The sequence below is a fragment of the Colossoma macropomum genome, unplaced genomic scaffold (assembly GCF_904425465.1).
Source record: "Colossoma macropomum unplaced genomic scaffold, Colossoma_macropomum, whole genome shotgun sequence".
NCBI classification, from domain to species: Eukaryota; Metazoa; Chordata; class Actinopteri; order Characiformes; family Serrasalmidae; genus Colossoma; species Colossoma macropomum.
Window position 1 is genome coordinate 3,668,406 of NW_023494789.1, and position 18,249 is coordinate 3,686,654.

The window sequence follows — 18,249 nt, forward strand, 5'->3', positions numbered from 1 at the left end:
GCACATTTTAATGCGAAACTACTCTTTATCTGCTGAATTAACACACACATCATCTAAACCGCTTATCCTTCTGGGTCGCGGTGGGGAGCTGGAGTCTATCCCAGCGGTCACTGGGCGAAAGGCAGGATACACCCTGGACAGGTCGCCAGTCCATCACAGGGCAGACAGACATACACATTCACACACACACACCTAGGGGCGATTTAGCATGTCCAGTTGGCCTGACTGCATGTCTTTGGACTGTGGGAAGAAACCAGAGCACACGGAGGAAACCCACGCAGACATGGGGAGAACATGCACACCCTGGTCGTCCGGCTGGGAATCAAACCCAGGCCATTCTTGCTGTGAGGCGACAGCGCTACCCACTGCGCCACTGTGCTGCCACTGAATTTATCATATTAGGAAAAAAAACATAAAATGTAGCCTGTGCAAAATTGTGGCACATTTTATATTTTTTTTCCAATATGTTTAACTCAAATAGAGATGCACTAGCAGAAAAAAGCTGTACTTTAGTTACCTTGGGCGCCTCAGTCAGAATTTAAGGTGGAACGGGAAAGTTCAGCAAGAAGCTGGAGAATGAGAAGCGACTTCAGCCTCGTAAAACAGCCGACAGCTGAAAGACATTTTACAAGAAAAGTTTTCTGGCAGAGATGGAGGAAAAGCGGCTATAGCTAAAGCTTAAAGCAGAGCAGAGCAGGTCCGCGTTTTCGTTTATATTGTTTAGCCTATACTAGGACATTAACACATACTGAGACATACTGGACATTAAATGTTGTGGCTCCCAAGGTGGTTTGATTTTTGTTGAAAGGACAAAATGGCTCTTCTTATCATTTGTGTTGTGACTCCTGACCTGACCTGGCTTTTAATGCAGAGGGAGCCGGTCGGATTTCTCGCTCACCCAGTTGTGTTTTAGTTATGTGCCGCCACAGACTGTCCAGGCGCTGCACTTCCGAACTTCCAGGTTTCCGCCCTTTGCGTTCCGTCAACATTACGTTATAAATTAAATATTTAGAAAATTGATTTTTGAGGTTGAATGAATCGATTCAGAATCGTGCACGCCCGCATCGCGATGCTTCGATTTTTTTCCCGCACCCCTATTGCTGAGGTTTTGATTTACTGTTTATTTGATAAGCTGAATGTCTAATGAACTATGTGAAATGCTATTGTTGCGTTAGCTCTTAGATTAGCGCTACTGAGCAGTATTAGTTTTCTTTATTTGAGCCATGTGATGGACTGGCGACCTGTCCAGGGTATTGCCTGCCTTCCGCCCCCTGAACACTGGGATAGACTCCAGCACACCCAGGAGGATAAGCAGGTTAGATGATGAATGAATGTGAGGTGTAAGATCATTGGCGGGTTTTCCATTTTGTTGTCTGAGCTTATAAATCTTTAACCTGAGATACTGAAGCATCTTTGTGTAAATATTCTTACTCCATTTCACTGAATGGAACCAAACTTCGATTTCAAGCTTATAAACTCAGCACTGAAGATGAATATCAGATGCTTTAAAAAATTATTTTTTTCCTTCTGTTATTCTATGTTGGTTAGTGCACAGGGATTAAAGCCACAGTGGAACAGTTTGGAACAAAAGAGAAAGCGTGGTGTTAATGAAGGACTTCAGTTCTGTCCTGCTGAAACGTTCTACACACATTCTACACAGTTCTCAGGCTCAGAGAAAAAATAAGTAAAAATTTGGGAATCAGTAGCACAATAACAGTGTTTAAGTGTATATAAGAGGTTTTAATGTTCTGTGATATCTACTCTGTATTATTTCAATTTCAATTATATCAATTTTATAATAAGTGTGCTAATCTACTTAAAGTCTGCTTAAAGCTATTGAGAACAACAGCAGTGGAAGAGTGAGTCTTACTGTTTAACAGTCTTCAGTAAGAACAGAGGTTTTTCTCATTTTCAACTGCTTTTTATGTACCATAATGATTATGCACTGTGATGCATTGAATATACCTGATTCAAATTCATTGAATAATTTTTAATAAATTTTAAGAAAATATATTACAGTATAGTCATTGCCAAAAGTAGATAAACCAAAGAGGAACTGTGTTTATGTAATATATTTTATATATTTAGTTTATGTGAAATGACATCTGAACAACTCCTGGTAAATCTGAGCTGACGCCTCTGTATGCACACCATGTTTTAGTGTTTTTTTTTTTTTCTCCTATCTCTGTAATTCTACCTTTAATCTTACATAGTGCAGCTTTAAATGATAAATGCATGTGCACAAGATTAGTAATAGCCTAAATGACAATGCAGGGGGTGATGGAGCACCCATTCCTTTAACCAGCCTCTACCTTCCCAACAAAGTTGCCACTCAGTCCCATTAGGTCGTCACATAAACATGATTACACAGGACAAAACGAATAGTCAGTGCAGCTGATATCTTTGATCACAAGATTCTAATCTCTAATTCTAATTCTCATATTTAAAGAATAGACAGTTCTTGGTTTCACTGGGAAATCATTCATCAAAAACGTTTACGTTTGGAGTCCCACAGGGTTCAATTTTAGGGCCTTTGTTTTTCTCTTTGTACGTTGCCTCTAGGTGATGTGTTCGGGAAACATGATATATATTTTCATAGCTATGCTGATGACATGCAGTTATACATTTCCATTATTTCTGAAAATCAAGACCGTTGACAGAGATTCAACTTTAATTCCTTCTATTTTACAGCATTTTGAGTTGCAACTGGTGCATTATAAAATCAAACTATTATTATTATTATTATTATTATTATTAGTAGTAGTAGTAGTAGTAGTAGTAGTAAAGGGAAGAAGGAAGAGCTACGCGATTTTGCCATATTCTGAGTGCCACAGATCAAAACATCCATCTTTATTTGTCAAAGACCTTGGAGGCGATTGAGGTAGCCTAAAAAAGATCTTATGGGCCCCCGTTGTAAGTATTTGACGTTCTCAAGGTCTGGGAAAAACACTATATCTTCCTAGTAAATTCAATGCATCAAATTTTCCAGGGCGCCTGGTTCTTTGTAAATGAAATGACCTGAATGTTTTGTGTTTTTTTTAAAATCACCATATAATTTTATGAGTGTCGGTGCTCATCAGGGCTACTAACTTATCCATTCCATGTCTGACTGGCCAGTGGGTGGAGAAGGAGCTGAGCAATAACCTGCTTGTTCATGAGGATGTAAATAATGGGGTTGAAGACAGTGCTGCTTTTGGCCAGCAGGGAGGGCACCACGCTCAGGACGGGAGTGATGAGGCCCGGGCGGCCGAATGTGGCTGTCATGGCAACCACACCATATGGCATCCAGCACACCAGATAGCACACCACGGTGGTGAGGACCATGAACAGGATGTGGTACTCTCTTCGCCGGGCAGCGGTCTTCCTGAACCGCCCCACCTGAAAGAAAACAAAAAAATAAGATCAAAGTAGAGGGTTATTAAAGGGGAATTCCATGAATATTTCACAATTTCTTTATAATTCAGTGGTTAAGATGCAAACAAAGTCATTCAGAGTGCTTTGATGTGAAATGCTGCCTTGCAAGGAAACTGGCTTAGTCAGAATTGTTCACAGTGGTGGTGGTAGGAACCAGATGTCTGAAGAGTTTAATGTGTGTTATTACATAAAAAGGTTATGAAGATGCTACATAATGCCTAAGGCATTGTTTTATGACAGTTTTGAGAAAGTTTTGGCTTATTTTTTTTAAAAACATCGTGGAGATATACACTATATTGCCAAAAGTATTCACTCACCCATCCAAATCATTGAATTTAGGTGTTCCGATCACTTCCATGGCCACAGGTATATAAAACCAAGCACCTAGGCCTGCAGACTGCTTCTACAAACATTAGTGAAAGAATGGGTCGCTCTCAGGAGCTCAGTGAACTCCAGTGTGGTACCGTGATAGGATGCCACCTATGCGGCAAGCCCAGTCGTGAAATTTCCACACTACTAAATATTCCACAGTCAACTGTCCGTGGTATTATAACAAAGTGGAAGCGATTGGGAACGACAGCAACTCAGCCACGAAGTGGTCGGCCTCGTAAAATGACAGAGCGGGGTCAGCGGATGCTGAGGCGCATAGTGCGCAGAGGTCACCAACTTTCTGTAGAGTCAATCGCTACAAACTTCCAAACTTCATGTGGCCTTCAGATCAGCTCAAGAACAGCGTAGAGAGCTTTATTGAAAGAGTTTCCATGGCTGAGCAGCTGCATCCAAGCCTTGCATCACCAAGCGCAATGCAGAGCGTCGAATGCAGTGGTGTAAAGCGCCGCCACTGGACCCCAGAGCAGTGGAGACGTGTTCTCTGGAGTGACCAATCATGCTTCTCTGTCTGGCAATCCGATGGACGAGTCTGGGTTTGGTGGTTGCCAGGAGAACGGTACTTGTCTGACTGCATTGTGCCAAGTTTGGTGGAGGGGGGATTATGGTGTGGGGCTGTTTTTCAGGAGTTGGGCTCGGCCCCTTAGTTCCAGTGAAAGGAACTCTTAATGCTTCAGCAGAAGAAGAGATTTTGGACAATTTCATGCTCCCAACTTTGTGGGAACAGTTTGGGGATGACCCTTCCTGTTCCAACATGACTGCACACCAGTGCACAAAGCAAGGTTCATAAAGACATGGATGAGCGAGTTTGGTGTGGAAGAACTTGACTGGCCTACACAGAGTCCTGACCTCAACCCGATAGAACACCTTTGGGATGAATTAGAGCGGAGACTGCGAGTCAGGCCTTCTCGTTCAACATCAGTGTCTGACCTCACAAATGCACTTCTGGAAGAATGGTCAGAAATTCCCATAAACACTCCTAACCCTTGTGGAAAGCCTTCCCAGAAGAGTTGAAGCTGTTATAGCTGCAAAGGGTGGGCCGACAGCATATTAAACCCTATGGATTAAGAATGGGATGTCACTCAAGTTCATGTGCTTGTGAAGGCAGACAAGTGAATACTTTTGGCAATATAGTGTACATGCAGGATGCTGTCAAACAAAAAAGTACCCAAAAAATGTTGTTTTCCCTTTAGATTTACAAGTTTTTTCACCGTAATCAATATTACATATCAATTCAGAAGACCTTTAGGTTCACTGGTGGTTTCGAATAGTAAATAAAATGTCTATATTTGCATTGTAGACATTATGAAGCCTGGTTCCTATCACCACCATTGAAAAAAAAAAACTGAATAGTAAATTTTTTTTTACATTTTCATATCAAAAAACTTTGGAAAAATATATTTAAATTAAATTGAATTACGCATAACTTTTTAAAAAAATCAGCAGAATTCCTCTTTAATGGCTCACAATTCCACATTTCCTGTGCACTTTATGTGAACAAATGAAGTCCTTACTGGTCCTTAACTGCTGTGCATGTAGAAAAAGAAAACATCTGTTCTGAAATGCCTTTTAGTGAAAAGCATCTGCAAGGCTTTGCATGTACACATCATACTAATAAAAATAGAAACCATCATTAACATGCGATAATAGACGCAGTGCCATGCTTGGCCACCGCTGCTAAATATCAATCAGTTTTTGTCATTGCACAGCTGGAATCTTTACCCTTCCTGCAGGATGTGTGAATGGCACATGGCATTCAGATAATAAAAGTCTTCTGCTCAGACCACAGAAACAGAGAAGCGCTGTCATTCAGGAAATATTAAAGGGACCCCACACTGAGGTTCCTTTCAAGCAGTGCAGTTCACCTACCAAGCGGAAGCCCATTATAGATTTATATGTGTCTGCATTAAAGAGATTTCTCATTTGTCTGACCGTACAACAATATTCTTTGCAAACTGGAGCATAAATAAATAAATTCCATAATGCTGTATATCCGTTTGTACACTCATAAACTCTTTACTGAAACCTAATTGATTTATGTAAAGAATTTTGATACATTTAAACAGCTTTCTTTCAAAATGCCAGCTGGGTAGCTCAGTTATGCCTGCTTGGTTAGCTTTTGCTTGGTTGTTAGTGTTTGCGCAGTCATTCGCTTGATAAACATCTCCAACTCAAACACAGAGACACTGCGAGGAAAGTACAGTTTTATGATGGCATTTTAGGGCCTACTGTTAATAAAAATAAAAATAGTAGACTTTGAGAAAAAAGTTTCAATATTTCGAGAAAAAAGTCGTAATATTTGGAGAATAAAGTGGGCTAACTGTAAGGGGCTGCTATAACGCGTTGGGGTCTCGGTTGCTGTACTGGCGCCGGAGCTCCACTCACTCCTGTCTCTCTGTGGATCATTTTGATCATCATTCTCACTGTCTGTGAAACTTCATGCCCTCTTTGAATGGGGGGAGATGGAGCCCCGATAGCCGTGTAGACGACCCTGCCTGAGGTTCTCCTTCAACAACACTGACAGACAGTTTCCTCTGAGTCCGTCTGGCTCTTTATTCTAGATAAACACAGTTTCCTGCTCAGCCGTTTCAGCCGGTTCTTATCCTAATAACAGGCTGGTGCTGATGTGCAGGAGAGACAGGGAGACTGAGTGTTTCTTTATGGGTGAATCGATATGAAAGTAGAACTCCACCAACTCACCGCCCCTCATTTAACACGAGGAGGGGCTGCTTCACTTTGCAAAGCCTTTGGCCACAATATTGCAAACTTTTCTGGTATTAATGCCACTTTAATGTTGCAATTCTACAGCTTTTTTTCTCAAAATATTAGAACTTTATTCTCGAAATATTACAACTTTATTCTCAAAGTCTACTATTTTTATTTTTATTAACAGTGGCCCTAAAACGCCATCGTATAGTTTTGTTAGAACTGTGATTGATGAGGTTATTGCTTACACAAGGTGTAGTCAAGATTATGAGCACTTTTTTATGAGCATTTTGGCAGACCGCATCTGCCATTTAGTGAACCTTGGAAAGTTATTTAGGACGTAGCCACTAGTCCACTAGCTTGATAAGGTCAGCGCCCCACTGACTATTGGTCCACCCTCAGACCACCCAGATTATTGTCCTGCATACAAGCTCTAACTAGTTTTTAATCTCCCCAAACAGATTTCAAATGTACAAAGCCTTTTATTTTGCAAACTAAACCAAGACAAATATTACAAACAACTGAAAAAAAAATAGGTCTAATAAAAAATGATTTTATAGAAAACGTTGTTGCTGACATTGTACTAGATTAAAATTATTTACTAAACTAATTTACAAAGTATAACTAATAAAAGGAAGGAAAAATAAGTAAATTGGACTGTGAGTGGAAAATAAGCAACAACAGGTGGAATTTTATCTAATGCTATACTGAACCACCAGTGGGTCGCCCAGGAAACGCTGAGCAAAATACGAGTGGACCACCAGCTTTGCCATCAGTGGGCCAACAGTGCGTGGTCTAGCTCTTGCTATCAGGGAAATCCCACCACACTGAACACACCGTGTGTGTAGGCCTATGTATGTTCAGTTACTGGTTTATCAGGAATTTTTGAGGCTGTCCAACTTTGGGCGTTTTATTTTTAAGGTTGACCCAGTTTGGACATTCCAGGCCTGTGCAGGGATGGGACTTCAGAGGCATAGCAAATAAGAAGAATAAAAACTGCATTCCAGGGAATGTGATGCCCTTGGAACAAGTTTTATTAGGCCATCTTTCCAGGACCTGGGATCCCGTGACGCACCCTAACAGATTCTTAACCCAGAAACCAAAAGTGATTCATTCTGCCTTTTAATTTTCTCTTCTTTTAGTATCGCAGTCACTATGTGATGTAATCACATTAGATTTTAATTAAAAGAAGATGGTGTAATAAAGGCACAAAGTCACAGATAATTGTCTTGAACTGCCATTTTCATCTGTTGAAGTCTAATGAATACGTAAGGACATAGTTAAGACTTCAGTCTTCTCTGATTATTGCTCTGATTGAATAAATGTTTTAGACAGCAAAAATACTTCTGGTTTGAGTTCCCGTCTGCCTGTCTGCTCCAGTACGCCTGTATTTTTATTCAGAACAGGTATTTGTAATCTACCCTTAGCAATTTTTAAAAAGCAGCTGTTTAGCTTTTCTCTAGGTTTATTTACAGTATCAATCAACTTTTTATAAGCAAAGTATAATCATATAGTTGGGTCATTCTACAGAAACGTCCACTTTTCTGTCTCTCCATAGGAGTCACTGGTGTTACTGATCCTCATTGGTGTTGCACATAATAAAGGAACACCAGAGACATTTTTAATGAAAAATGCATTTTATGAAACGGCTGCTACAGAACATCTAACCACAATTGTCAATCATGGAATATCCACTAAAATATGGAATTTAATCCATTTGTGTTTCTATTTTTTCACTGTTACCTCAGAATAAAGTCGGTCACACCAGTGACTTCAGCTAAAAGCTTCATATGAAATCATGAGCTAAATGAGAAAATCTCTGATAACTGAAAGACACAGTGGACTCACCATGAGCTTTTCTTCATAGATCCTCAGAAAACAGGTAAAAGGAAGTCAAGTGATGTCATCAGTGTGACTTTTGTTTCAAAATAAGAGACTTTTTGTTATGTAGTAACACCAGTGACACGACTCCTGGGGACAACTTTCATTATATATTTTATAATATTTATTTGCCATTTGTTTTCTTTGCCATTTAATTTATATATTTTATAGTCATGTAAGACATGTTTTTTTCTTCAAAATATGGCCTGACCTTTTACACATGAGGACGAGCTCCTCTGTGGTGAAATTCTATATAATTGATTAAAAGCCAATATTGCTGAAATGATGGCTCAAGAAGGTGTAAATATTAAAGTAATTTATTGTTTTATTTTGAAATATAAATAAATTGTAACCCTAACATGTTTTTCAAGTGTGATATATCTGTAAACATTAGGGACACAAAAATGGACGTTTCTGTAGAATGACCCATTCATGTTATTTTAGGGTTTTAAGTGTTTATGTACTACATTGCCCTGCTGTCCTATTTCATTATTATGCTTTTATACTTATTTATTTTATTTTTCTTTTATTATTTTTAGAAGTATTTATTCTTTTTTATTTTCATTTCTTTTCTCAGTATTGTTTATTTTTTCTCTTGTCTGTTTCTTTTTTATAAGCTGGCTTTAATTTGCCTTTGTTATTGTAAAGCACATTTAAAAGCTGCGTTTTAATGTGTGAAAGGTGCTATATAAATAAAGTCTATTAATGAGTTTACATAACTAGACCTGCATTTAGAGGCATTTACAGCTATCTGCATGCAATGTTTATGGTGAGAGTCATCATAACTGTAAGGTGTGAGTGGTTCACCTGTTTAACAGCGTAGAGCAGCCGGCTATAGCAGTAGACCATGACCAGCACGGGAATGCCCAGGCAGAAAATAAAGAGGCAGATGATGTAGGATTGCGACTGCGGGGTTTTGGACGTCCACGTGACTGAACAACTCGTTCCTGCTCCTTCTAGTCCATAACTACTCCAGCCCAGCAGAGGGGGCAATGTCCACAACAAGGAATAAAGCCAGGAGCCCCCAACAGCCAGCAGGGGCTTTCTGTAGTCAGGGACCTGCTTGTTGTAAACAGTTAAAGTGCTGTACCGCTCATACGACAGCACCACCAGCGAGATCAGTGATACGATACCTGTTGGAGAGAAAAAAGAAAACTGTTAGCCTTCTTTAAAAATCAGAAAGAAAATCAGTGGATTGAAAATGAACCATTAACGTCGAGGCTTTCCTCTGCATTTAATATTTGTCTCTATTGTTTCCTTGTAGAAATCAAAGAAAGAAAGAAAATGCTGTGCTTATTATTTGTGCTCAAAGCCTACATTTGTATTTATTTAACTAAATCTGGCTATGATAAGGGCGGCACGGTGGTGCACGGTGGGTAGCACTGTCGCCTCACAGCAAAAAGGGCCTGGGTTCGATTCCCGGCCGGGCGACCAGGGTCCTTTCTGTGTGCAGTTTGCATGTTCTCCCCGTGTCTGCGTGGGTTTCCTCCCACAGTCCAAAGACATGCAGTCAAGCTGATTGCAAATGCTGAATTGCCCCTAGGTGTGAATGTCTGTATGAATGTATATGTATGTCTGTCTGCCCTGCGATGGACTGGCGACCTGTCCAGGGTGTTTCCTGCCTTCTGCCCAATGACAGCTGGGATAGGCTCCAGCACCCCACCGCGACCCAGAAGGATAAGCGGTTTAGATGATGTATGTATGTATGTATGTATGTATGGCTATGATAAAACTGCAGATTCTCAGGTGCACTCCTACATACACCGTAAGGCCAAAAGTATGTGGACACCTGACCATCACACATGTATGAGCTTCCTGAACATCCCATTCCAAAAACATGGAGTTGGCCCATCTCTGCAGTTATAACATCCTTCATTCATTTGAAAGGGCTTTCGACAAGATTTTGGAGTGTGTCTGTGGGAATTTGTCCCCATTCAGTCAAAAGAGCATTTGTAGGCTCAGCCAAGGATGTTGGATTAGAAGGCCTAATCCATCATCTCAAACGTGTTCAGAGGGCTCTGTGCAGGCCACTAGAGTGTCTCCACACAAAACCCATCAAACCATATCTTTATGGACCTTGCTTTGTGCACAGGGACACAGTCATGAACAGGAAGTGAGCCTTCACCAAACTGTTGTCTCAAAGCTGGAAGTATGTAATTTTCTAAAATGCCTTTGTATGCTATTTTTTACTGGAACTAAAGGGCTATGAGAGCCTATACAACAGCCCAGGCCATTATCCCTCCTCCACCAAACACAACTATGCATTCTCCTGGAATCTGCCAAACCCAGATTCATCCACATGCCAGATAGTAATGCATAATTCATCACAACAGAGAACACATTTTCACTGCTCCACAGTTCAGTGGTGCTTACACCACTCCAGCCGACGCTTGGCATTGCGCATAGCGATCTTAGGCTTGTGTGCAGCTGCTTGGCCATTGAAACCCATTTTATAAATCTCCCCATGCACAGTTCTTGTGCTGGTTTTGCTTCCAGAGGCAGTTTGGAACTCTGTGATAAGTGATGGAACAGAGGATAGGTGATTTTTTATCCCCTCGGTAGCCTCACACTGTACGTGTGCGTGGTCTACTGCTTTAGGCTGAGCTGTTGTTGCTCCCATTTCGCAATAGTAGCACTTACAGTTGACAGGGGCAGATCTAGCAGAGCAGAAATTCCACAAACTGACTTGTGGCAAAGCAGAACAGGTACAATTTGGGTGGTGGATCATTCTCAGTACTGCAGTAACACTGACATGGTGGTGGTGTGTCAGTGTGTGTTGTGCTGGTATGAGTGGATCAGACACAGCAGTGCTGCTGGAGGTTTTTGAACACTCACTGTCCACTCTATTACACACTCCTACCTTGTCGGTCCACCTTGCAGATGTAAAGTCAGAGACGGTAGCTCATCTGCTGCTGCTGCACAGTTTGTGTTGGTCATCCTCTAGTCCTTCATCAGTGGTCACAGGACGCTGTTGGTTGGATATTTTTGGTTGGTGGACTATTCTCAGTCCAGCAGTGACACTGAGGTGTTTTAAACCACACCACTACCACATCAGTGTCACTGCAGTGCTGAGAATGATCCACCACCCAAATAGTACCTGCTCTGTGAGGGTCCATGGGGGTCCTGACCACTGAAGAACAGGGTAAAAGGGGGCTAACAAAGTATGCAGAGAAACAGATGGACTACAGTCTGTAACTGTAGAACTACAAAGTGCACCTATATAGTAAGTGGAGCTGATAAAATGGACAATGAGCGTAGAAACAAGGAGGTGGTCATAAAGTTATGCCTGATTGGTGTATATAATACATATAATATTCAAGTTGAATAGTTAAGATAGTTAAGTATTAGATAGAAACTTGGACCGAGCTGCGGGTTCCCAGGATCTTAAGAGGCTCAAGTTCAAGGCTCATGTTAGAAACAGAGAAACACAAAATTAGTTCACTCCTTGCAAAGTCATCTAATTATAAAAGCACATTAATCAGCCCTGGAAATGAAATGTATAAAAAAAGACACAAGTGTGTAAAAAATTCTGTGCAGCCAACATTCATAAACAGCACTGGACAACACTGTCCCCATAATGGTGCTTCTGTGAATAACTGCCACTTAATGTGTCCATAAAGTGGAAGAAACAGGAATCAAGAAGATTCTTGTCATTTCCTGACCACAGTGCTCATTTCTCTGAGCAACTGATCCTTTTAATCTCACATTGATATTCTGAAATTCTGCTCATGTTCATTTCCTGGAGAAGGGCTCAATGTCCGAGCAATGCCATCCATTCAGGAGACAGAATGATTGCTTAAGGAGGCAGAGTGTACATTTAAAGACTGTAAAAGTACCACAGTCCTTTTCCACAGAGGAAACTGTCAGCTGGAATTATATATTAATGGAAAATGCCCCAAGCAACTATGAAGGGGGCAGAGTTTCAGCTGGCTTGTGCAACACACCCTCCATTTTTAGAAACTGTGTATATATGTGTTCATACATAGCGGCCTAGTTTCCCACCAACACAGCTGAATTATAGACTCTCTTAATTAATGGCATCACTTCTAAACTGACCTGTAATTTATGGGAAGACATGGCCAAAGCAGTTTCCACTGGAGACTGAAAAGACAGGAGGGACTCCTCCACTTTAGTGGTCAGTTTTTACCCCCTCCACTTTCAACGTCAGCTCAAGGTTTTGTGGGAAATCTCTGGCTGTTGTAATCTGGGTGATGGGAATACATTACGGGCAGTGGCAGAGGTATGCTCTTACATGATGGGAGGCAAGTCCTCGGTAGTGGACTCTACCAGCCTAGCAAACACAAACTCCTAAGAAGTTGCCTAACCTATATATAACGAATAAGAACTGCTAAACTAGCAACATTTTTAGTTATTAGAATTAATAATTGAAGATCCACTGTTATCTCAGTCATTTAACAATGTTTAATCTCCCTTGTTAGCAGTGTCAGACCTACCGTCATGCTACCTCTTTTTTTCGCTTCTTTCTGCTCTCTCAGACCCTCGTTTTGGTCACTTTTCTTTGGTCATTGGGTTTTAAAGCTAAAATCAATACAATTAAAAATGAGCAGTTATAATAATTTTAATTACTTGACCATTTATGTGATTTAACCCTTTAAGACCCTTTAAGACCTACTGTCACACTTTCACCTTTACCTACTCTTGAATTTTGTACTTTTTACCACAATTTTGTTGTCTTTTTTTGGACAGAACAATATCGTGTTATATATTCCAAAATTCAGAACCACTTTAGCCAATAAAATGTCATCAAAAATATTTTTACACATTGTATTTGTGAATTAGCCCATAAAATCACAGTAAGCACATAAACATGCTTCAGTTTTTATGTTATTTGAAATTCTAGCTTCTTTTTGGTTTTCAAGTTAGCCTTTTTTTCTGAGCAGTGTCCCTCTGCAGTTTTATGAAACATTGCCTATATATAAAAGTTCTTTCTGCAGTTTCTGTCCATAATTACAAAAAAGTGCTTTGCAAATGCCACACAAATCGTCTGCATTATGTTTCCAAAATCACTCATTTCTTTCACCAAGTTTTCACTTTGAATACTCTATTTGTTTGCTTTTTGTCTGTGGGCACCTGGAAGGGCAGAGCTTGGGCAGTCATTTTTTATGCAAACGAGTCAATTTTAATCGAACACCGAACCAGAAAATATCAGAAAGTAAATTAGGGATTTCTCTTCATTTCCTGATATGAACTGACCATTGTTGACCCCTCTTTAAGTGTATAATGAGGCAATTTGCCACAGCGAGACAGCAGAACTGCTTTTATCATAAAAGTGCAACTATCACAGCAAATAATGCATTGAGCCTCACATCATAATCGAAAACCGACACAAACAGTGAAATATCTATACATTAAGGCCTATTGACCTACGGACACCAGCAGGGGATTAAAGGATTTGACCCAAGCAAATGATTCAATTTGAGATTTTTTCTGATCTTTGAATGCTTGAGGAGCTGTTTGGTGTCAGTGTGAGTCTGATTCAGAATACCAACTAGAACTGGAGATGAAAGATTCTCAGAAAATCCCTAACCAGCAGGACAGGTTATGTTCCCTATAATCAACAGCCTTTGTTTCAATTAAAAGAAACACAACTGCGAATTACATTCTTTAAAAAAGGGATTTCACCTTTTTTTTATTTCACTATTATTAAATGATTAAGATGTAAAGTAATTCAGAGTTGTTTGATGTAAAATACACAATCAGTCTATTATTTAAATACATACAGGGTGTTGTGAGGCAAAATAGTCCCCAAAGAAAACTTATTTCTTCAAATTTAACACTATTTTATTGTCTACATTACAAAGTAGTATCACTGATTGTTTTGCATAGTAAATGAACCTGGAAAAGTGCATTTCCTGAAAAAAATCTAGTGATTGCACAGCTTAAGCTTGCTAAGATGTTGCTAAGTTGTTGCTTAGGTGCTGTTAGGGTGTTGATATTGTATCCTAGACGGTTGCTAGGGTGTAGCTTTGTGGTTGCTATGGTATCGCAGGTGGTTGCTAGGTTGTTGCTAGGCAATTGCTATGGTATTGCAGGTGGTTGCTAAGAGGTTGCTAGGTGATTGCTTGTGGTAGCTATGATATCCTACATGGTTAATAGAGTGTTATTAATGGACTTTATAATATAAGATGGGTGCACAAAGTTTTGTACCCCATTCATTCCTATGGGAAAAAATAACGTCATGTAACGGTGACTGTACGGAAATAGTATGAAACGAGTACAAAAATGAAAACGTCTCCATTTAGAGGGGTTCATTTCTTTAAAGTAACAAATCTAGCAGCAGTTTCCTTTGAGCAGACTGGGAGTTTCCCATTGCTACAAAGGGAAGTTTATATCATGAAAAAACACATTTTCCTCACTTTTTTGGAATAAAAACATAGCATATGATGTAAACACTGTTAAAGTTTCTAAATATACTGTTCACTTCCCAGTGCATACAGTCTATTTACGGTCACTAAGCTGCATCTAAGCAGCTAAAAGCTCCCTCGCAGGTAGTTATTACATGAAAAAAGCCATGAATATGCTGCCTGATGCTTAATATACTGTTTTATGAAAGCTTTGAAATAAAGATTTGGCCCAAAAGTATTTCTATGTTAAATCAATTCACAATTGAGGTACATGCTGGGTATTGTAAAGAAAGGTAGTTCCCAAAGAAAACTTATTTTTACTTATTTACTACTATTTTACCACTGTTCTTGGCATGGGCATACCATACTAGGAATCACCTTTGACTGGTACAGAACAAGAGTCTCAAAGTACCAGACGGACACAGCTTAGTACAGCCTTTCACATAATTATAACTTGTCCTTAAACCCATCCCAAAAATCTTTTTTTATTCATTGTTATAGTGTTCAGTAATCATTTGGGAGCTGAGGACGTCAATTGTTGTAGCTGTGAAAGCGAAATATTTCCCATTCTTGTTTGAAATAACACTTCAGCAGCTGAACAGTCTGGGCTCTCTGTTGTCATATATTGCACATCATAATATTTTCAATGGAAGAAATGTCTGGACTGCAGGCAGGCCAGTCTAGCACAAGCACGCTCTTACTATGAAGCCATGCTGTTGTAACATGTGAAGGATGTGGCTTGGTGATGTCTTGCTGAAACAAACAGGCAAGTGCTTCAAAAATATGTCTGGATGCCAGCAGACGTTGCTGCAAAATATGTATGTACTACTCAGCAGTATGTTGCCTTCATAGATGTGCAAGTTACCCATTAGCACACCCCCAACCATGACATGACTGACTTTTTAACTTTGCACTGGTAACAATCGGGATGCTCCTTTTTCTCTTTGGCCTGGAGAATACAACGTCTAAAAACATTCGAAAGGTGGATTTGTCAGACGTTTCCACTTTGCGTCAGTCCATCTCCACAACCCAGAGAAGTCGGCGGCGTTTCTGGCGGTTGTTTACTGACAATGGTTTTCTGAAGTATTCCTGAGCCTATGTGGTTACATTGTTTATAGTAGCATGTCAGGTTTTTAATGCATTGATGTCTGAGGGATCACTGATCAAGGGCCTTTAATATTGGCTTTCAATCTTTCCCTTTTCACATAAAAATTTTCCAGAATCCAGAACCTTTAATAATGTTAAGGACTGTGGATGGTCCTTGAAATCCCTAAATTACCTGTAAACATGTGTTTTGAAATGTGTTTGGAAACCATTCTCTTATACAGTTTTTGCAAAGTGAAGCATCATCTGTTACCTATTCAACTGTTTACCTGTGAAAAGTTCCAAAACAGCTGTTTTGGGTTATTCCACAAACATCACAGTTTTACATTGCACCTGTCCAAACCTTTTTGGAATGTGTTGCAGGCATTGAATTTGGAAATACCATATATTAGCATACATAAAGTTGTCAATAAAGTTGAGAAGGTAAAATATTATGTAACATTATATATATATAACAATATAACATCTCCTCTTTGTTCTGTTTTCAATTACATACCTTTAAAAGACAGATTACAAATGACTGTTTTCTGTTTTTATTTGCATCTTCCCTACTATCCTGACTTTTTTAGAATTGGGTTTGTGTATCAAACGAGTAGATTTCTTTCACTCATTATTTTTTTAACTGACCCCTCTTGCAGAAGATCATCTGGCTGGTAATCCCTGTCTAATTTAAGTTTGAGACCCCCGGTATAGAAATTGTTCATTATGTGCTTCTTCTATAGCATTGCTCCTTTTGTTCATGGCCTTTATTTTGAAGCGTGCACTGGAGTAGAGCTCCTGGTTATTGTGCAGTCTTACATTTTGCACCCTTGCTCTCTTGTTAAAAGGAATGCTCTAGTACAAAGGCAGGGTATAATCCTGTGTACAGTCCTCTCAGTCATATGAGTCATCACGTTTAATCTCTGTGGTAAAGCACTGCTTAGAGACACTGATCAAAGCGTTCCTTCTCCTTCATTAGGTATGACGGGACAAAGACTAATCCTAATCAACAGAACAGCACATCACATCATAGCACGATGATACTGCACCACATACACTGGAGTGTCCAGACGCCTCATCTAACTAGTGGATACATCGTACTGATTCAATTCAGTCTCCTTTAGTGTATTTTTTTAATGATTGCTGTTGGTTTTTTAGCATTAAATGGATTCGCATCATTACCACTGACTATCTGTCTCTGTACCACCCCCCCAAAGGTGTTCTCTAAGATCCGTAAGCCTGCTTAATGGGGGAATTCCACCAATTCTATAACATTTCTACATAGCTGAATCATTGAGATGTTAACAGTCATTCAAAATGGGTTGATGTGAAATGGTTTATTACAGAGAAACTTACTGGTTCAAACTGCTTTACAGTGTTGGTGATAGGAACCAGGGGTTCTTACATAAATATAGACATTTTATTTACTATTGTGGCATTTTGTCACTGGCCACACTGCCATTGGATCGTGCAAGCATGTATGCAAAAAGGGCCATAAGTAGGGGCTCATGGTAAACATGCACCCTCAGTAAAAGAGACTATTTTTATTGTTGTTGTTTGTTAGTATGAGATGCGTTTATATGCCAGGTTGTAGGTTTAGTTGGCCTAACTTAAGTGTCTACCATAGAGTGACATTTTATAGCTGTAGGTGATATTTTGGGTGTTAGGCAAGTGGCTTTTCTCCTGTGTTCAAAACAAAAGAGCATGTTTTGAGCAGAAATTACGGCTCTTTTTCTGCATGAGCATCATGAACATTTGGTGTCAGAAGTGGGATAGCGCCCCCAGCAGCCAGGAGAGGAGGAATGATGCTACAATGAACTTGAAAGTTGATGGTGAAGAAGAGAATCCAATAGAAGAGAGGACGATGAGAGAAGCAGTGCAATGGTGGCCAGTGGCGAGAGAAGTGGTGCTGTGGCCGGTGAGAGAGGCGGAGTGGTGGCCAGTTAGAGAGATGGCAAAAGTGAAATTGAAATCAACAAAATAGAAAGTGACAGAGTGACCGGTGACGTCCAGCTGGGGCACGGCAGAGCAGAGCCAGCACATAGTTAACTGCCGCAGTACACCAGGGAAGGACCCTGGCAGCTGTACTCAGCACAGCCATTCTTCAAAATGAGCAGTGAACCTGCGTGTGTCCTCTGAGTTTTTATATGTAATGTTAATGATAATAAATCTGTTTTCTTTACAGACTATTATGTTTAATAATGCATGTTCCTCTCTGCCAGGAACATATTTTAAAAGAATATGTTAAAGGCCAAAACTTTATGTGAGGGCACTTTTAGAGACATTGAATGCTTCAGACATCTGGTTCCCATCACAACCACTGTGAACAATTCTGACTCTGACACTTTAAAAACAGTGGGAAACAAAAATATTTGCCAAAATTGGACACTCAGGAAATCACTGACCCATCACG

At 39.9% G+C, this 18,249-nt stretch overlaps 1 protein-coding gene across 1 annotated transcript in view; it reads right to left on the reverse strand.

Moving 5' to 3' along the window:
* tmtops2a (teleost multiple tissue opsin 2a) overlaps positions 1-18,249 on the reverse strand; it is a 47,009-nt gene that overhangs the window by 7,210 nt on the left and 21,550 nt on the right. The window contains exons 2-3 of the mRNA XM_036569808.1: positions 9,196-9,521; positions 3,145-3,378 (exon numbers count right to left, since the gene is read on the reverse strand). Of these exons, the coding sequence (XP_036425701.1) occupies positions 3,145-3,378; positions 9,196-9,521 (560 nt within the window). The remainder of the gene's footprint in view (positions 1-3,144; positions 3,379-9,195; positions 9,522-18,249) is intronic.